This window comes from Molossus molossus, unplaced genomic scaffold (genome assembly GCF_014108415.1).
Source record: "Molossus molossus isolate mMolMol1 unplaced genomic scaffold, mMolMol1.p scaffold_m16_p_1, whole genome shotgun sequence".
Lineage (NCBI taxonomy): Eukaryota > Metazoa > Chordata > Mammalia > Chiroptera > Molossidae > Molossus > Molossus molossus.
Genome location: NW_023425344.1, coordinates 56,038,433 through 56,059,583, shown reverse-complemented (window position 1 = coordinate 56,059,583; position 21,151 = coordinate 56,038,433). Strand labels below are relative to the sequence as shown.

Here is a 21,151-nt window from a genome sequence, read left to right as displayed (position 1 = left end):
TAGTGAATATTTTAAAATGTGTTGATGCGTTAGTAATATGTTTAGCTTATAGGATACTTCCCTAGATCTCTCTAGGGATGTCATATAATATATAGTGCTTATAATTTATTACCTTTTGTAAAAATTTTTAAAGTTCTGAATTCCAAAACCTAGCTTGTCCCTAAAGGATTTAGATAAAGACTCTGCACCTAACTTAGACACTTGTGATAAAAAGAGTAGCATATTCAAAGCCAAAACAAAATACTAAATTTGAGAGTATCGAAATTCATTAAGTTTTTAATAATTCAGGCATAATATTCTGTATCAAATAACAATCACCACTTTTTTTTTTTATAGGATTGAACAGTTAATAAGTGAACATGAAATTGAAATAACAGGACTTACCGAGAAAGCTAGCAGTGCTCGAAGCCAAGCCAATAGTATCCAGAGTCAACTGGAAATCATTCAGTATGTGTGTCCTGGTGGTTTGAAACTGAGCCATTAATCTTCATTTTATTTTTATTTTCTGTTTTAAGATTTTTTTAATTGCTTATTAATTGATTTCGCAAGAAAGTAATACTTTTCTAACATTTAAATGAATAGAAAAGCTTAACATGCAGATAATGTTATATGACCATATCAGAAGTATTATTGTAAAAATTGGGGCCTTTTGGGGTTAGATGTTTTAAATATTGTTCATATTTTAACTGATAGGATAAAATAAACATTACTTATGTGTGTATAAATATATATAAATAAAATGTATATATATATGCATATAATAACATAATTTGAGCTTATGTGTTAAAACCTTTTATACGGAGGTTTTCAATCATAAATAAAGTAAAGAGAAAATAGTATAATGAACTCCCATATACACATTGCATAGCTTTAACAGTTAACATTTGTGAGCTTTTAAGAAGCAATTTTGGCCCTGGCCAGGGTTCTCAGTGGTTAGAGCATCGGCCTAGGCACTGAAGTGTCGCAGGTTCTATTTCCAGTCACAGGGCACATACCTGGGTTTCAGGTTCAATCCCCAGTTTGGCACATGCAGGAGACAGACAATTGATGTGTCTCTCTCACATCAATGTTTCTCTCCCCTCCTCCTTTCCACTCCCTCTAAAAATCAATGGAAAAAATATCCTCTGATGAGGATTAAAAAAAAGAAAAAGAAATTTTGGAAAATAAAAGATGACTGGCCTAATAATGCCATATAAAAAAATCTAAAAGCTAGAGTATGCTTAGGAATCACACTTATTCTTAGTTTGCTATTTTATTTTATTCCCCCTTTAAACCCTTCTTAGAGAACAAGCAAGAAACCAAAATTCAATGTATATGCGTCAACTCAGTGAACTAGAATCGACTGTTTCTCAGCTACGTTCTGAACTGAGGGAAGCCAAAAGGATGTATGAAGACAAGGTGAGGTTAGATTTTGTCATTCTGCTTCCGGAGACTATTATACACAGAATCAATTATATATAGTCTTTACTAGTTTATTTGAAAATGAGGAATCAAAATAATCACTTGAAGTTAAAAATACTTTATAAGATGGATGCCAAATAAATTTTATATAAATTGCTCACATTAATTCATTCTTAGAAAAAAGTTTTTGCATACTTTAAGTGAGATGCTAAAAAATAAAGAATAAGACCCTTTTAATTACTTTTATAAGGCCTAGCTTTAGCAAATACTTAAGTACCAACTGCTCTCCCCCTACCTTAGGGGCTAATTCCTCTCCTCAACTCCTACTTATTAATCATTGTGCAGTTAAAAAACGGAATTAACTTTAAGATTTGTCTAAATAAAAAATAATTAGGGCTCTGGCCAGTTTGGCTCAGCGGTTAGAACGTCGGCCCGCGGACCAGAGAGTCCCGAGTTCAGTTCCCACTAAGGGCATGTACCTTGGTTGCAGTTTGTCCCTGGCCCCAGTTGGGTTGTGTGGGTGGCAACCAGTTGATGTGTTTCTCTCGCATCGATGTTTCTCTCTTTCTCCCCCCCCAACTCTATCTGAAGATAAATGCAAAAAAAAAAAAAAAATGTCCTCGGGTGAGGCTAAAAAATAAAAAATAATTAGGAAACTACATCTTCATCTTTTATTGCACAACTCCTCTTAAAACCTGACATTCATTAATATTTTATATTCTATTGTTTTCTCTCACTTTGCATAGCTAAAGAGAAATGTTAATAGTTATCACTATCAACCATTTTTCTAGATCTTAGGTTTTTGCTAGTTTTAAGCATTTATTAAATAGTAGAGACTCTACAAAATGAGCAAAGAGCCAGCATTCAGAGGAACTTGAGTTCTTTTTTCCTGTGAGAAGGGTGACCAAATACATTCCTATTTGCCTGGGATGGTCCCAATTTACACCTGCTGTCCCAGTGTCCTGTTATGTGAAATCCACCTTTGTCTCCAAAGTGTCCCAGTTTGGAAAATAAATTCCAAAAGAACCTATGGTTCTAACCATCACTTTTAGCCAGTTTCTCACACCTTCACTTGTTGGGTAGAAATAGAGGATAAGGAAGATGCCAGATTTCTTTTATAAAATTACCCAATTCTACAGGGTAACTGTACAAGAAAAAAAGCTCCTTGTAGGAAGAGGCAATTAAGTATTGCAGCACTAATTATTCCACCATTTGCCCTCTTTTGAGCACCTCCTTATTAAATTACCACTGTCATCCCGGTGCTGGTTCAAGCCTATAATACGAGTAAGACTTTGACCTTAAATCCCTGTAGGACAGCTAAAATAAGAATGGAAAATTTAGCCCAGCTGGTGTGGCTCAGTGATTGAGCATTGACCCATGCACCAAGAGGTTGCGGGTTTGATTCCCAGTCAGGGCACATGCCCAGGTTCTGGGCCCAATCCCCAGTAGGGGGCATGCAGGAGGTGGCCAATTGATGCTCTCTCTCATTAATGTTTCTATCTCTCTCTCCCTCTCCTTTTCTCTCTCTAAAATCAATAAAGGAAAAAAAAAGAAAAGAAAATTTAGACATGGCTTTCTTAAAAGTCTAAACAATAAAGAATAACATGAAAGTATATTATCTTAGTTATGAGATTTGGATACTCTTCAGCAGGGGCTTTCAAACATTGTGATCACTACCCACAGTAAGAAATACAGTTGACTGCCCTGGCCAGTTTGGCTCAGCAGTTAGAGCATCGGCCTGCAGTCCAGAGAGACCCAAGTTCGGTTCCCGCTAAGGGCACGTACCTCGTTTGCAGTTTGTCCCCACCCCTGGTTGGTCGTGCGGGTAGCAGCCACTTGATGTGTCCCTTTCACATCGATGATTCTCTCTCTCTCTTCCTCTCTCTCCCTCCCACTCTTATCTGAACAAAAAATGGAAAAATGTCCTCGGGTGAGGATAAAAAAAAAGAAAATCAGTTGACCTTATGATCTAGTGAAGCAAGTTTCACAAAACTATTTACCCCATTACATATGCTGCTGGCTCTTTTCTGTTTTCTTCAGATGCTGATTTGATGCGCCCTAAATTGATTTCCTAATTCACTGATGGTTCCAATGTAAATAACACTGCACTACAAAATCTCTTGGCTTCACTCAGCCTAAATCCTTGTTTCAAGGTCATTTCAGCCCCTGCCACCTAGAGGCAGCCTTAAGGAACCTTAGACTGCTTAAAGGATAAACCCAAGAAACAAAAGCTCAGAGAGAAGGATTTGTTCTTTTCTGCCCCTTTTAGGCCTGCTTGTGTTCTAGTTTCTTTTCTCAGGATGAGCTTTTCCCCTGAAGGTTGATAGTGGGAATGTCTACCCCATTCTGAGCAGATCAAGCCTACCTACAAGGTCTTGCTCTCACCCTGCAGGATGGTCATGATTTCAGGACTGCGTGGGGTGGAGAATTTTTCATTACTCAGCTCTAGAGGAGGTTGGCACATTGGCAGAACTGAGCGCTGACAATCTGACAGCAAGAGAGGAAATAAAATAGTTGTTTTGTTACAGTCCAGTACAATAGCTGGTACTTATCACTACTCAAATCATTTTGAAAACATTAAATATTCATTGTTTGTTAACAAATGAAACCCTTTGAAAAGTCATGAAGTACTAAGTAAAACTCATCTGTTTCTCTTACATGATTTGAAATTGCTGTAGCTTTCTATTGTAATGTTTCTTGGAGAATTATCCCTTCGAAATCTACCACCCATTATTTGCTAATTTGTATATGGTCTGATATATAAAATCCTGCTGATCAACTCCCAAATGGGCATGGTGGAAATTTTTAACAAATACTGAAACATACTTCTAAAAAATTGCAAAAATAGTTTTTGAGTTTTTATAAACATCTCTCTGGCATTGTAGAAGCATAAACATTCAGATGAATGACTGCAGACTTTTTGTATGAATGTTTTGAGCTCATACAGATACAAACATAATATTAGAATTATGGTCTTATTTTGTTCTATTGTAAACGGATTTTGATAGTTTCAAACAGTCAACATTTAATAGAAATAAGGGGAGGGGATATATCTGAATAATTAATTTAATCCAGCTCACTGAGATTTATAATACAGCATTTTGAACCTAATTGAGTTGGCACCTAACTGATGGCTAACTAAGGTTTCTTAATAGTAACTCCCTTTAGTCAGGGAACACACTGAGAAATGATTATCCTGCCATGTTCATGGAGATTTGAATATATTTTGGCCTGAAAAGCATTAATACATGGTATAATTGAGCTAAGAAGATCAAGCAATTTATCAATAGGATTTTATTTTGGGATCATGAAAAATTTCATTGTTATAAACTGTTTTTGTTATAATGAATTGAATATAGAATCTAAAAAAATGCATATTCTTCTATTCAATTTATTTTTGTGTACCTTGACTTTACATGCTACGCCTATTAAAACTTTAAGATCTATTTTATTTTCTACTGCTTCAGTGCACATTTTAGTATATATTGTTCAAATAACAATAAAGAAAAAAGCATCAAAGAAAATAATACACAAAAGCTGTGATTAAAAGTGAGATTTGTTGGAAAAGACATTTATAAGAGAAATTTATTTTTTGAGAAGCAGTATTCATATTTTTTCCTGAGGCCATATTACGTCAGAAAAAAAGTGTTTATTATTTTTAAAAAATTGATGACATCATAGGTATGAGCAAAACTTTTCCAACTAGAATGGATAAATTATGAGAAAACTTGTTTAGGAAGGCATTATTTCTTTTCAGATTAACAAAAGTATTTTCATATTGATAAGGATAGAAATTGTGTTTTGAAGAAAATTTTAGACATAGCTTTTGTAGTTTACCAAAGTGTTTTACTGTAATGCTTTTTTCTATTCTTCTCTTTCCATTTTAGGAGAACCTCCAGAATTCCCCTTTACGAATTTGGACCAGTAGAAGCTGTCATTATTGGCTCTGTAGATTTGGCTTTACTCTTAACTTTCGCTTTTTGACAACAAAAATATCTCATGATCTTGATTATAAGTTGATTTTTCCTACTTTGAAAGCATTTGGGGCTGAACTTCATACTTGAGAAGTGAAGATTTAGTAGCACTGGCTGGAGCTATATACTGTGCAGGAAGATTCTGTGCAAACCTCTTTGCACAGTTCTGCCAATGTACCTTTGCTGACTTGCAGCATGCCTTATTATCCCCTATCTGTGTCTTTTTGAGCACAGAAAGCAAAAGATCCAATTCGGTATAATTGGTAGCATCTCTAAAATCACTGTACAATTAGAATGAGATCCGAGTACTTATTTGTCCAGTGATCCAAAAGAAAAAGATTCATAGATGGTGAAAGGGAAAATCAGTGCTGCTATTTAAAAAGAAAGAAGAAACCTTTAATACATCTCAGATGTCAGTATTTATTCTGGACATTTTAAAAGGCTGTTCTTGATAGTGTTTTTTACAGCTGTTTGTATCAGCTCAGCTGCTACTTCAATGGTTTTCCCTTTCACTCTCCATTTATCTTTTTGATTGATTGATTAATATAAATATTTGTACTCTAAAAAGTGAAAGGTAAAAGCAGAGCTATAGCAGCTGAGTCAGTACTGACAACTACAAAACAAATGTTCCTGCAGGGGTCTGGAGGAACTTCTGATACTTAAACTCAGACGGAAAGATAAGACTTGGCTCTTTTTTTTTCCTTTTTCCTTTTTAAAATTTTGGTCTCGTAGATTTTACCATCAAACTTGATGTTATCAAATGGTCAATCAGAATTTTAAAAAAATGAAGACAGACATAAAATAACAAGTCTTAATTTAAGCTTTTATAGCACAACTACAAATACTTTGCTCAATGATAGAATTGGTTTTGTGCCAGGCTAGCTAGGAGTGGAAAATGTTGTAGTCATACGAGTACCTTTTCAAATTGAAAATGTTCTTATTAAATTTATAGCTCAAAATATGATTTCTTTGATCATATATTGTTTCCAAAGATAGGTGGAAAATATGTTCTTACATGTTTTTCTCATGTAAGAAAGTATTTAGAAGCAGAATTGAAAGGAATTTGAAAGACCATCAGGAGTATCTTTTCAAATTATAGATGAAAAAAATTGAGACTCAAAGAGGTTGTGTGACAGAACCTGGTTCAGAACTTAAGATATATGACTCCTCGGTTGATCATATTGCCTCTTTGATCACATCTGACTACCCAAAGTAAAAGTTAATGTTTCTTTCCTAAGAATTCCTAATGTCTTTACTAAGTGTATGCTGATTTAGTTTTTCCCAATAATAATAGAGATTATATAAACTGATATTATTCATTCATTTTCCTTAGGAAGCTATTTGTGCTACAGAGGTTGAGTTGTTGTGGGGCTTTTTAAAAATACATGCCTCCCCCCCAGGAGCACAAGGGTGAAATACTTTATAGGATTATTAGAATTTATGAACACATTTCTATCTGTAACCTAATATTTTATATAAATCTAATTATTGTGAAATAATTTTTCATATATAACATACAATCAAGGCAAAAACAAAGTTTTAAAATATGTCCAATGTAAATATTAAATTTTATATTCCAATCCCTGTAGGCTGTGATACTACTTTGTAGGTAAATGTGAAACTATTTGATAGTCCTATATTAGTACTTTCTTAAGTCATATAAATATATATAAAGAGATATAACTTCTATGTATTCGCACTTATTTATCAAAGACATAGTTGCATTATGTGTGTATAACATGATTAATAAGTATGTGTAGAATTAATAAATGAAGATCTTAGATGAACCTAGTCTAAGTAAACATAGTCATCAAGTAAAAGTTAGTCTTGCTCATATGTTCTCTGAGAAGGTTTAATCACACACAGTTCATCATCCAAACCCATCAATAAGTTTTATTCTTGACATAGAAGTTTTGGAAGCCTGTTGAATATGATGCCTTAGAAGTAAGAAGGAATGTGTACTTTTAGTGCAGACATGAAAGATGTCTTCTGGACAGTAGATAATGAAACAATATTGTAGATATTACATTAAAGATCAGATAACATTACATAACAGTAAGTAGCAATGTATGCTTTCTAGTTTAATATCTCAGTATCTAAATATGAATTTCTGTGGCTCTGCTAAAATCTAAACCAAGTCTCCATCCTCTGAGATCTTAACCTCTTAGCCTACACTGCGCCTACACGTTAAGAGCTGTAGGAATGCTATAAACAATGACGGACCTTCCGGCATGTCATAGAAATGCACAGTCCGCAGGCCAAACAGCTGCCCTGTCTATGAGGAAAAAATACACCTATGACAACCCTTGAAAATTGGTGCTTAGCCCATTTTATAAAGAAAATGAGCATTGGAATATATAAGTATATAAATATATGCTATATTTATATATAATTTATATATATTTATATATATATATAAAGTCACCCTTTCAAAATAGAGTGACTATATAATAGTGACAGTAACTAAAAACTTGTTGCCATTCATTCTTTTATATTCAAAGCCTTTTATTTTTGAAACTGATATTCTGAAATAAAATAGTTCTTCTAAGCATAATACACTTCATTTATATAGGCTCTGCAGAATATATTTACATATTCATGTAGGCTCTGCAGATTGTATTTATGTATTTATATAGGCTATGCAGAATGTACTTATGTATTTATATAGGCTCTGAAGAATGTATTTATGCCACATCAAGCTTCCTTAAATAATAAATTATAGAATACATATCCACAGAAGCTAAATCTTGAATACTTCATTTGGCTAATTTTATTTGATTAAATAAACACATCACAATAAAGTTTTATTTTTGCCCCCTAAATAATATTTGTTTTCCAAAGGCTATATTTATTTTATATTACCCACTGACATAGTCAGACTGCTTGATTTATGCTTCTCTCTTAGATAGAAGAGCTGGAGAAGCAGTTAGTCCTTGCCAACTCAGAGTTAACTGAAGCACGGACAGAGCGTGACCAGTTCAGTCAGGAATCTGGAAATTTGGACGATCAACTTCAAAAGCTGTTGGTAAGATTAGGCTCTAAAATATGAATGACATTACTTTTGGGAAGCTTTTCACCAAAATATTTTACAAAACTGGTTTCAATTATAAAATTACAAATTTCACAAAATATGTGTGCATACATATACAATAGAATGTCCTGGACATTATTCAAGTTTTGCATACAAAATATAATATTCTATACCTAACTTTTTTTCCTTAAGTAGAATTGTTATGGCTTAAAAGTTGAGTGGAGCCAATTTTCAAAGAGCCATAGTCTTTTTTTTTTTTTGAAAGACAAATTATTTTATTTAAAAAAAAAAAAAAAAGTGGGATCTGGGAACGGGGTTAATCCATTCGGGCCTTCAGTGTCCTGGTGGTGATTTTGTCCTTCTCTATGACATGGACGATGAGTCCCATGCCTGACACTGCATCACGGTCCACAGCATTCAGCATGGCTTGTGAAATGGTTTCAAATAGGTGTTCTGGGTCCATGTTGGGCTCCCAGAGGGACTTGCACATTCTGTACATTTGTTCGGCACAGGTGCCACTGACCACAAAGTCATCAGTCACCATGGGGCAGCCAATGAGGTCTAGAGAGCAAATGGAGGGCTTAAAGGTCTTCGGGTCCAACCTAGCAATGACTGGCTCAGTGTAGTATGGGCCAAACCGTTTCTCATACAAGAGTTTGGCCACCATGCTCATGAGGGTGTAAGGCTTAATCTGCCGACCTTCCTTCAGCTCATACAGGTTCAGTAGGAACTTGAGGCGCTGGGCAACAGTCTGGACGTCTGTGGCTAGCCCTGCCAGGCCGATGTATAGCCGGTCGCCCATGGGAAAGATCTTCTGGAAGTCCGTGGTCACCATCTGGGCCTGGATCCCGAAGCGCCTGTCGGCAGCGATGGCCACACAGTCCTTCCCCTTCGTGGCCATGACAGCTCCTCCATTATAGGACATAATAGACATGATTGCGCTGTAGTAGGACTCCCCAAAGAGCCATAGTCTTTTAACTAGATACTATATTCTGCTAAATTGCAGGAGTGTTGAGTGTTCATTTCAAAGCAAAATAATATTTAAAACACAAATTATGAATATAGAAAATTTGAATGGAAATTTAGGTTACTTTTTTTTTTTTTAAGAAAGAAAATGGGATTCTGATCACCGTGAGCCAGCCTCTGCTTTCTGTTAGAGGAACTGCAGGCGGAGAAATTTAAGAGAAGGAAATGTTTGGTACCCCTTTGTGTGATATCAGCAGTACAGTAGAATACATTTCTCTCTCACTAGCAAACCCCATTCTAGGGCACAGTGCTCTCCGCTGGTAGCGCCACTCTTCATAGGCTGACAAGGGGTTTGAGGAGCATCGCCGAAGGCAGAGCTGGCAACTGTGTGCTCGAAGCTCCAGGCCTGGGGATAATCTTTCTCTTCTTTCCCTCCCATTGCAGGTTTCCCAATGTCCTCATATCTAACTTGAAAATCTTGGAGATTAAATGTCTGAAAGATCCTATAATCCATCTCCTCCTTTTCATTTTTACCACCACTACCCACCTCATTACATCTGGATCGTGGCAAGGCATGTCTCCTTACTAGGGCTCACTCCAGCCTGGAAGTACTGCCATAGTCACCCTTCCGAAGCACAGTTCTGACTGTGTCCGTCTTCAACTCAAAAATTACCTTCCCCGTAAAGTCAGCCTCCCTGCCTTTCAAGACTGTTCATGATCTGGCCCCAGTTTACCTTTCAGTCCTTTCTCCACATATGCTCAGTGCTCCAAGCAAACCACACATGCCCCTTTCCAGTCCCTTCTTCCTAATCTCTGCATCTCCAAATTGTCGCCAAGGTCCACCTGAAATGCCACTCGAAGCATTTTGATCTCCTTAGTGATTTCTCTCTGCTAGTCCCCTGCTCTGTTTCTAGTGAAAAACCACTTCCAGTTATTTGTGTGTCTTATCTTTCTCTTTGGCTATGTCCTTTAAGATCTGTGAGTCTTTGTTTCTCCTACTCTATTGAGTTTTTGTTAACCGTAGATTCACACTACAGTGTGTATTTTTTTAGTAACTAGAGAGGGAGGTAATTCTATTCCCAACCCAACTGCTACTCCAATCCCAGTACCAGACACTATTCTGCATTTCTGAATCAGTAAACCAAATTACTATTGCTATTTCTTCAACCTTTTGAGCATTTCTTTATTATAGGAGCACATTTGATGTAAAATATAATACCTTTGTTAGAAAACTCAAAACTTAAAAACAGATAACTTAAAAAATCTACTGTATTTTTCTTTTCATTATATATATTGTTTGTGCTCTAGTCTATTGAGATTTACTTGTAAAGCTAAAATTTACAAGTAAGCAAAATGTTAACTTATTTTTTTAGAAAATGTTCTTAAGCCATTAAAAAAGAATCAAATTTCAAAATCCAAGTCTTCTCAAATTACATAAAAACTCCAAAGATAATATAAGGAACATAGTTTTATTTTAATTATTTAATACTAAAGCAGGAAATATACCTCACTTCTTGTAGGCTGATCTACATAAGAGAGAGAAGGAGCTGAGTCTGGAGAAGGAGCAGAATAAGCGTCTGTGGGACCGGGACACTGGCAACAGTATCACCATTGACCACCTACGGCGGGAGCTGGACGACAGGAACATGGAGGTGCAGCGCCTGGAAGCCCTCCTCAAGGCCATGAAGAGCGAGTGCCAGGGCCAGATGGAACGGCAGGTCAGGCGAGACACGACGGCCTCCCCAGATGGTCTCTTGTGGGTGGTGTGTGGTGGGGGGAAGAATGTATTTTATGTCTTAATTGGTAGAGCTTTTTTAAAAAACAAAATAAAATAAAAACATGTATGGGCCTGAAATAGCTCTAAAGTAGAGCTGTGGATTCTATGAGCAAGTTGTAAAAACTCATTCTTTCAATTTTTTTGACCACTTATTACATTTTAAATGTTAAGCTTTTTCTCACTTTTGTACATTGTTGAGTAATGAAAATCCTATCCAGGACCTAGAATTTGGTTATTTGGTACCCTAATGGTTGCTTATTTCAGAAAAGCATCAAACCATAGGGAGATCTTAGGAACAGCAGGGCTGAAGGTTGCCAAGAGATGTTTCTTTGGTTTTGTTTTTACTTTTCCCCAAGCGGATTGAGACTGATCTATACACAGGATGGGTGCACTCCACTTCGGTGCATCAGTGGGAAATGTGGAACTCTGTTAACAGCAGTGACCTTGCGCACTGAAGGACGTGGTTCCATTGCCACTTACTGCCACAGAGACAGAAAAAGCATCCCACAAAAGAATAAGCTTCCCAAATGTGAAAACAAACTGAAGGGGCCAGTCTTGGCTTAGACAAAACCATTTTCCTATTCTCTGGCCCTACCTGGGAAAGAAGAAAAATGGAAGGATCGATGGGAATTTAGAATCTTACTCTCTTCCTAATGAGGACCAGAGAATGTGAATATATGTTGGGCAAAATCCATTATTCACTTTCCCCTAAGAAGTAGAATTAAAGAGCAGATTGATGGGAAATAGAGAGAAAGGGCAGTTATCTACAATCCTACCATACTTCCCCTATTGCCAGTGTTATCTTAATTTAGATTGGTATGGGAACCATCCTCAGAGAAATCTTCCTAAGAAAACCATTTTGGAGGAACATTATTATTTAATTAAGGCTTCTTCACCTTGATCTAATTAACACACAAGTGTACCCGGGAACGGAGCTTTGTGATCTCTGCATTGGTGGTCAGTCTATGGTCTATATGGAGTTCTGATAGCAAAACTATTTGAGTTGATTTTAGTTACTATCCAATGAATGATTTCATGTTTTTGAGCTAATGTGTTATATCTCTTGAGGTTGCCGCTACCTATCTGTCCAAATCCATGAAATTCTTTCTTCTTTAACCAACAGATGGCAGCAATTCAGGGAAAGAATGAAAGTCTAGAAAAAGTGTCCTCCTTGACTGCTCAGCTTGAATCCACCAAAGAGATGCTCCGCAAAGTTGTAGAAGAGTTGACAGCCAAGAGAATGACCTTGGAGAGCTCAGAGAGGACCATATCGGACTTGACAGCCTCCCTCCAGGAAAAAGAGAGAGCCATCGAGGCCACCAATGCAGAGATCACAAAGCTCCGTTCCCGGGTAGACTTGAAATTGCAGGAGCTGCAGCACCTGAAAAACGAGGGGGATCACCTCAGAAATGTGCAGACAGAATGTGAGGCCCTCAAGCTCCAGATGGCTGAAAAGGACAAGGTGATCGAGATTTTGCGACAACAGATTGAAAACATGACACAATTGGTGGGCCAGCATGGACGAACTGCTGGGGCCATGCAAGTAGAAAAAGCTCAGCTGGAGAAAGAGATTAATGATAGGAGACTGGAACTACAGGAATTTAAGGTCTGTAGAGTTCTTTTGCGGTTGAGCTTCCCCATGAATAAGTATGACCTAATTTACTGAAAAGCGGTTTTGTAAAGATGATCTGTGGACACTCTGGAATGGTTTGAAAGTATTTATGTCTCTGAGCATATGTATATTTTTTGTGAGAAAGGATTTATACTTTATCATTATATTCCAAAAGGAATGGCCCAATAACGGTTTAAAACTACACAACAAAAGGGGAAAAATCAGCCTGGCTGATGTAGCTCAGTGGATTGAGCATCGTCACACGGACTGAGAGGTCCCAGTTCGATTCCCAGTCAGGGCACGTGCCAGGATTTTGGCTCCATTCCCAGTGGGGGGCAGGCAGGAGGCAGCCAGTCGATGTCTCCCATCAATGTTTCTATCTCTCTCTCTCTTCCTCTTTCTCCTAAAAAATTTAATAAAAAAAATTTTTTTAAAGAAAAATATCAGAAAATCCACAGCTTCTTCATGAAGCCTTTCCTGATCCCACAGTTTGAAGTCTTTTCTCCCACTTTGGACAAACTTAAATTTGAACTACATCTCTCACCACTGGACTGTTTACTGAATCTTGGCTTCTATAGCTGTAAAACAAAACAAAAGCAAAACAAAACAACAATAAAACCCAACAACCTTATTGGGTTACTTGAGGCTTAAACGAGAAATTATATCAAGCACTTAGTTTTAGTTGCTGGCCTGTAGACATACTTAGAAAATATTAGCTCCCTTCCTTTGTTCCATTCTCCATTTAAGTCTCATCTCATTTTACTTGTTCCAATTATAATCTGGATCACAGTCTATATTGTACAGTGTGTGTGTGTTTAAACAGTAGTGTTTCTTCTTCCCTATGAGGCTGCGGGCTTCTTCAAGCAGGGTACGCATCTTATTCATCTTTGTACCCTGCCCCATGTCTTTGTGCCTTTTACCCAGCAGATGCTCAATAAATAGTTATCAAATTTTTTAACTATTGAGTTGATTTTTTAAAATTTTAATTTCCTAAGCTTTATGTCACCTGCATCTCTGTCAGTAACTAATAGGAGATACATCCCATACAGCACTGTGTAAGTTTAAGGTCTACAGCATAATGACTTGACGTACATTTATTGTGCAACGATTGCCACAATAAGTTTAGTTAACATTTATCATCTCATAAAGATATCAAAAAAGAAAGAAAACCATCTTTTTCTATTTGTGCTAAGAACTTTTAGGATCTACTCTCTTAGCAACTTTCAAATACACCATACAGCCATATTAACTGTAGTCATCATGGTGTACATTAATATCCCCAGTACTTATTTATCCTAAAACTGGAATTTCGTAACTTTGGACCACCTTTACTCAATCCTCCCCATCCTTGCTTCTGAAAACCACAAATCTCATAAACTTTGGATGCCTGAGTTTCTTCATTCTAAAAATAGAGCCAACTATAGATTATTACCTATCTTATAGAGATATACAATCTAGATATGCAATCTAGAATTTTCTAGTTAATTATATCAAGAATTTTTTAATGGCCAAACTCATCATGAAAAAGACTTTTAAAGGCATCTTAATGGCCCTGGCCGGTTTGGCTCAGTGGTTAGAGCGTCCGCCTGCAGTCCGGAGAGACCCGGTTTCGGTTCCCGCTAAGGGCATGTACCTCGGTTGCAGTTTGTCCCTGGCCCTGGTTGGTCGTGCGGGTGGCAGCCACTCGATGTGTCCCTTTCACATTGATGTTTCTCTCTCTCTCTCTTCCTCTCTCTCCCTCCCACTCTGTCTGTACAAAAAATGGAAAAATGTCCTCGAATGAGGATAAAAAAAAAAAGGCATCTTAATGGCCAACCTTACAATGAAAACTTGAAAGTAGGTTTACAGAGCATATTAGAGGAAAAAAGATGATTGTTCCATCTTCTTATTAAAGAAAAGAGATGGATTTCTAGTATTGTTAATAATACAAGCAAATGGAAGAATCCTATTGATCTTATGCTCTATAAAAAAAATCAATTTAATCTTTACAAAACCTTTATGAGGTGGGTACATTATTATCCCATTTTAGAGATGAGGAAAACTGAGACATGGAGACATTAAATAACTTTCCTGTGAGCAAGGCCTCCTTAGGATTTGATCCTAGACAGTATTTGAGTAAATATTACAGGCATACGTACCTCAGAGATACTATGGGTTTGGTTCCAAACTACCACAGTGAAGTATCACAATGAAGCACGTTGTAATCTTTTTGCTGGTAGAGGCTCTTATCTTTAATTTGTAAAAAACACAGCTATGAAGCACAATAAAGCAAAGTGCAATAAAATGAGGTATGCCTGATTATATTTAAGGCCAACAGCCCTTAATTTGAAGGGACAATCTGATGACCAAAAGAGTAAGTTTAAAAAAAAAAATTGAGTGTAAGCACAGAAACACACATACACACACACACACACACACACACACTTTTATATCTTTACCTATGTCAATATTTGGAGAAATACATACCACACAGTAGAAATTTTTTTGAAAAAAAAAATTTTTTTTCAAATGGCATTTGTTTGAAAGCATCTAGGCTGGCTCTGTCCACTTGAAATATAATGTGAACCACATATATAATTTTAAAATTTCTAGTAGACACGTAAAAAGAAACAGGTGAAGTTAATAACTTATTTTCCTTAACTCAATGTATCAAAATATGGTGATATTTTTATATTGCAATCAATATAACAAATTGAGACATTTGACTTTTTAAATGTAAAGCCTTTGAAATCTGTATTTTACACTTAGCACATCTTCACTTAGATTAGGCATATTTCAAGTACACAATAGTCACACGTGGCTAGCGGCACAACTATATGCTGAATTGACATGTAGGTAAGATGTTGCTTTTGTTTTCCCACTAACTCTATTGATACTTTATAATAGAATACACATTTAATATCCTGGGAAATAGTGAAAAGACATTTATGTAGATATAGATAGGATGTTAAAATAACATAACTATATATGTATATAATTCTTATTTCTTACTCTACCCATTGTATTTATTACTATATTTAGATTTTAAAAGACAAAAAAGATGCAAAAATACGAGAGCTTGAGGCCAGAGTGAGTGACCTGGAGCTGGAAAAGGTGAAGCTGGTGAATGCAGGCTCTGAGCGGCTCCGTGCAGTGAAGGACATCAAGCAAGAGAGAGATCAGTTATTAAATGAGGTGAAAGCCAGTAGGAATGAGCTAAACAGTCTTACAGGTATGTTATTTCAGTTCAAATTCTGCTAAAAACAAGCTCCATAAGTAAAGTCCAATGTAGATACTAGAACTATTGCAAAAGAATAGTTCTTCATCCCACGTTACAAATATGGGTTAACTATGCTGCCCCAGTGGAGGTATTTCATTGCTGGAAATCCTGATGCTTCTCCTTGAAGAGCTTTCATATCTTGCTTTTATTAACTGTTCATTTTAGTGAGCCCTCAGAGTTCATGAAATTCTTTACTGAGTTTCTAAGGGAAGGGTGAGGGAAGTAGAAACCTTGAGATCTTTGAGTCAAATACCTTGATTAGAGCTTTAATGATGAAGCAACATGTGTAAACAGATTTATGCAAATTTCTTGAAAGGAAAAATCCAAGGCCTTAAATTGAAAAATGAAGCACTTCTTGTTCACAGTTAATATGGTATAGGCATCATTTGCTTCACAAACACATCATACCACACACACACACACACACACACACACACACACACAGAGTCGGTAGTTCCTGAGCATTTACTAAACCAGATACTGAGATAGGCCCTAGAAACCCAACAGTGAGACTCCCAGAAAGCTAGGAACCAGACTATACAGAACAGATTCTAGTCCAGTGGATGAGGCACAGTGGATGTGTGCTCAGTAAGATGTGGAAGAGGGTAGAGAATCAGCCTCCTACAGGAGGTGTCATCTGTACTAGGTTTGAAAGGCAAAAGGAATTTGGCAAGTGAAAAAAAAGGTGGAGGGCAATCCAGGCAGAGAGAACATTATGGGCAAAACCATGAAGACATGAAATAACAGAACGTGACCTCAGAAATATTTGTCGGAGTGAAAGTGTGAAGGAAGGAAGACTAAGAAATGAGGCAGAATAGATAGGCAGAGCCAGACAATGTGGAGCCAGCACAACAGACTAAGTAAGAGTGTGGTCACCAAAGTACATTTTAGAAGAAGGCTATAGGCAGGTCAGTAGAGAAAGGCAAGTCTAGAAGGACAGAGGCTAGCTATTTAAAGAGGATTTTGCAGGGTCCCCGGGAAATATGATGAGAACTTGAACTAAGACAGTGGCAGTAAGAATGAAAGGAGAAGGAGATTGAATCAACAGTACTTAGTGGTTGGAGGGGTTGTGTATGTGTTTCAGGTTTTAAGTTTGAATTATTAGGAGACCAGAAAAAGGGGCAGGACAGTGAGAGGCAGTCAGAATGAGACAGTTGGTTTGGGTGGCACCAGGGCATCCACAAGGAAATGTCTGGGTAGACAGCAATCTCAACAAAGAGGTCTTGGCTTGGTCTGTTCCCTGTGTATGTAAATCTGTTTATCATATATAAATATAAATAGAGAGCTGAGTGGGTATGTATCTTGTATGTGAATGATGAATGCATGCCAGATATTTTGATAGTTACTGGAGATAAAAAGATAAGACACACAATAGCCTCAGATCACTTATTGTGTCATGAGAGCTATCTACCTACAGAGGATGGTTAAATCTATTGTAGTGGATATGAAAACCCAAGAAAAAGGTTTAAGATGAAATAGATGGGCGTCAATTACACAGGCTGGGGAAAAGCAGTGAATAATCAGTGGGTAGAGGAGGAGGATCCACCCAAGCAGATTTTAAAGAGTCAGATCCCTGGAATTGTGTATGTACATATATCTAATTTCTGTAACAAATGACAATGTTACTCGATGAGGTCTCTTCCAGTTCTAAAATTCTGTGATCAGTAATTAAAAATAAAACATACTTCATAACATTGAGGTAGAAAATACTAACTATTACTGATTATCATGTTGTACAGAAGAATATGAAGTCTTAAAAAGGAATTTTCGAAACAAAAGTGAAGAAATGGAAACTACTACGAATAAGCTGAAAATGCAGTTAAAATCTGCACAGTCTGAACTAGAACAAACAAGAAATACATTAAAGTCAATGGAAGGATCTGATGGTCATGGTATGCTTTATTAGACTTTTTTGCTATTAATTTTGTTGATCTAGATTTATTAAAAACACAAACCTGGATACATTACCTGCCATTTCTTTACAGTGCCACGTGATGTGAGAGAGATACAGCAATAGATATTAATTAATGATGGGTGTCATACAGCAGCAGTTCTACTTGGGTTTTTTCGGAGTGAATGGTGGGCGGAATTGCTGTGTGCCTAATTTAATCCCTCAAATATCTGAATATCCTTTCCCTGTAGCTATTTCAATAATTTCTAACAGATGTCCATATTTGTAAATACCAGTTAATTATTTTTAAGGATGTGTTGATATATATACAAGTTACTGATAATTTTCGTTCAACCCCTTATTTTTCACATGTTCATTTTCTGCATAAACTATATTATCTGTGGCTACTTGTCATTTCCTGGGAAGGAGCCCTGGGAATTGAACTGCTAGGATGAGGGGTCCTTTTTCACCATTAGACCTGTTCCCTTTTCACCTTGCTGTCAATATACATTCAGAGAGAGGGGGTCATTTACTGTTTCACATTATTCATATTTTTGGTATGGCTGTATTAGCTGACTGAAAGAATAAGTATCTAAGTAAAGTCTACATTTTGCCATTTCTCAATATTTTTTAATGTCAAAAGATTTATTTTTGTGCTCACTTCAGCAGCACATACACTAAATCGGAACGATACAGATAAGATTATCATGGCACAAAGATGGTACACAGATTTTTTATTTATTATTAATTAATTTTTGTTACAGATATTTCTCCTTCTTCCCCCACTGATTCCCCCCTCCCTCTCCCTCCCTGCCCTGTCCCCAGCTTTGTTGTCTATGTCCATTGTTCATGCATACATGCATATAAGTTCTGTGGTTTATCTCTCCCCCACCACCCCCTCTTCTGGGGATTGTCAGTCTCTACCCCACTTCTATGTCTCTGGGACTACCCCATTCCTCAGACTGTTATGTTCATTATATTCCACAAATAAGTGAGATCATATAATACTTGTCTTTCTCTGTTTGGCTTGTTTCGCTTAGGATAATACTTTCCAGGTCCCTCCATGTCGTCTCAAAGGATAAGAGATCTTTCTTTCTTACAGCTGCGTAGTACTCCATTGTGTACTCCACTGCTTTTTTTATCCATTTGTATACTGATGGACACTTGGGCTGTTTCCAGATCTTAGCTATTGTAAATACTGCTGCTATAAACATGGGGGTACATATATTCTTTCTGATTGGTGTTTCAGGCTTCTTAGGGTATATTCCTAGAAGCGGAATCACTGGGTCAAATGGAAGTTCAATTTTTAATTTTTTCATGTAACACCACATTGTTTTCCATAGTGGCTGCACCAGTTTGCATTCCCACCAGCAGTGTACTAGAGTCCCCTTTTCTCCACATCCTCGCCAACACTTGTTTGATGATTTGTTGATGGCGGCCATTCTGACAGGTGTGAGGTGATACCTCATTGTTGTTTTAATTTGCATCTCTCTGATGATTAGTGATGTTGAGCATTTCTTCATATGTCTCTTGGCCATTTGTATGTCCTGTTTGGAGAAGTGTCTATTTAGTTCCTCTGCCCATTTTTTAATTGGGTTCTTTGTGTTCCTTTTCTTGAGTTGTATGAGCACTCTATATATATTGGAAATTAACCCCTTATCTGATATATCATTGGCAATTATGCTCTCCCATACAGTGGGTAGCCTTTCCGTTTTGATGATTGTATCTTTTGCTATGCAGAAGCTTTTGAGTTTGATGTAGTCCCATGTGTTCAATTTCTCCTTTGTTTCTATTGCCTTAGGTGTTTTATCAGTGAAAATTCTGCTGCGTATGATGTGTGAAATTTTGTTGCCTAAAGTTTCTTCTAGGATTTTTATGGATTCATGAGTTACATTTAAGTCTTTTATCCATTTTGAGTTTATTCTTGTGTAGGGTGTAAGTTGATGGTCTAGTTTTATGTTTTTTGCATGTAGCTGTCCAATTGTTCCCAACACCATTTATTAAAGAGGCTGTCCTTACTCCACTGTATGCTCTTGCCACCTTTGTCAAATATTAATTGAGCATATTGCCTTGGGTCCATTTCTGGGTTCTCTGTTCTGTTCCACTGGTCTTTATGCCTGTTCTTGTGCCAGTACCAGGCTGTTTACAGTGGCTTTGTATTATAACCTGAAATCTGGTAATGTGATCCCTCCAACTTTGTTCGTCTTTTTCAAGATTGCTGTGGCTATTTGAGGTCTTTTTTAGTTCCATGTGAACTTTTGAAGTATTTGTTCTAATTCTGTGAAGTATGCTGTTGGTATTTTGATGGGGATTGCATTGAATCTATAGATTGCTTTGGGTAGTATGGACATTTTAATGATGTTAATTCTTCCAATCCATGAACAGGGTATGTGCTTCCACTTTTTTATATCTTCCTCTATTTCTTTTTTCAATGACCTGTAGTTTTCTGTGAATAGGTCCTTTATTTCTTTGCTTAAGTTTATTCCTAAGTATCTTAATTTTTCTGCCGCAATGGTAAATGGGATTGTTTTCTTAGTTTCTCTTTCTGTGAGTTTATCATTGGTGTATAAGAATGCAATCGATTTCTTGACGTTAATTTTGCATCCTGCTACTTTTCCAAATTTATTAAGTCTAGTAAATTTTTGATGGAGTCTTTAAGGTTTTCTACGTATAGTATCATGTCATCTGCAAATAATGACAGTTTCACTTCCTCCTTTCCAATTTGGATCCCTTTTATTTTTTTCTTCTTGTCTGATTGCTGCGGCTAAGACTTCCAGTACTAAGTTAAATAAGAGTGGTGAAAGTGGGCATCCTTGCCTTGTTCCTGATCTTAAGGGAAATGCTTTTAGTTTTTGCCCATTGAGTATGATGTTGGCTGTAAGTCATATATGGCCTTTATTATGTCAAGATATGATCCTTCTGTTCCCACATTGCTGAGTGTTTTTATCAGAAATGGATGCTGGATTTTGTCGAAGGCTTTTTTTGGCATCTATTGATATGATCATATGGTTTTTATTCTTCATTTTATTTATATGGTGTATCACGTTTATTGATTTGCGAATATTGTACCAGCCTTGCATCCCTGGGATGAATCCCACTTGGTCATGGTGAATAATTTTTGTGGTGTATTGCTAGATCTGATTTGCTAGAACTTTGTTCAGTATTTTGGCATCTATGTTCATCAGGGATATTAACCTGTAGTTTTCTTTCTTTGTTGTGTCTTTTTCTGGTTTTGGAATT

The 21,151-nt window shown here is 36.7% G+C and overlaps 2 protein-coding genes and 1 pseudogene across 2 annotated transcripts in view; 2 read left to right on the top strand and 1 right to left on the bottom strand.

Moving 5' to 3' along the window:
• The window catches only part of CCDC158 (coiled-coil domain containing 158), a 75,717-nt gene that overhangs the window by 13,785 nt on the left and 40,781 nt on the right, over positions 1-21,151 (top strand). Inside the window, exons 6-12 of the mRNA XM_036272667.1 lie at positions 337-447; positions 1,284-1,398; positions 8,281-8,400; positions 10,893-11,090; positions 12,273-12,755; positions 15,783-15,972; positions 17,760-17,912. Of these exons, the coding sequence (XP_036128560.1) occupies positions 337-447; positions 1,284-1,398; positions 8,281-8,400; positions 10,893-11,090; positions 12,273-12,755; positions 15,783-15,972; positions 17,760-17,912 (1,370 nt within the window). The remainder of the gene's footprint in view (positions 1-336; positions 448-1,283; positions 1,399-8,280; positions 8,401-10,892; positions 11,091-12,272; positions 12,756-15,782; positions 15,973-17,759; positions 17,913-21,151) is intronic.
• LOC118637314 (proteasome subunit beta type-3-like) lies at positions 8,672-9,352 on the bottom strand. Its single transcript, XM_036272680.1, has one exon. The coding sequence runs from the start codon at positions 9,338-9,340 to the stop codon at positions 8,723-8,725; it is 618 nt and encodes a 205-aa protein (XP_036128573.1). The 5' UTR covers positions 9,341-9,352; the 3' UTR covers positions 8,672-8,722.
• On the top strand, positions 18,565-18,664 carry LOC118621937 (annotated as a pseudogene).

Excerpts from the sequence above, each read along its gene's own strand:
- LOC118637314 (XM_036272680.1), bottom strand. The coding sequence starts at position 9,340 with ATGTCTATTATGTCCTATAATGGAGGAGCTGTCATGGCCACGAAGGGG.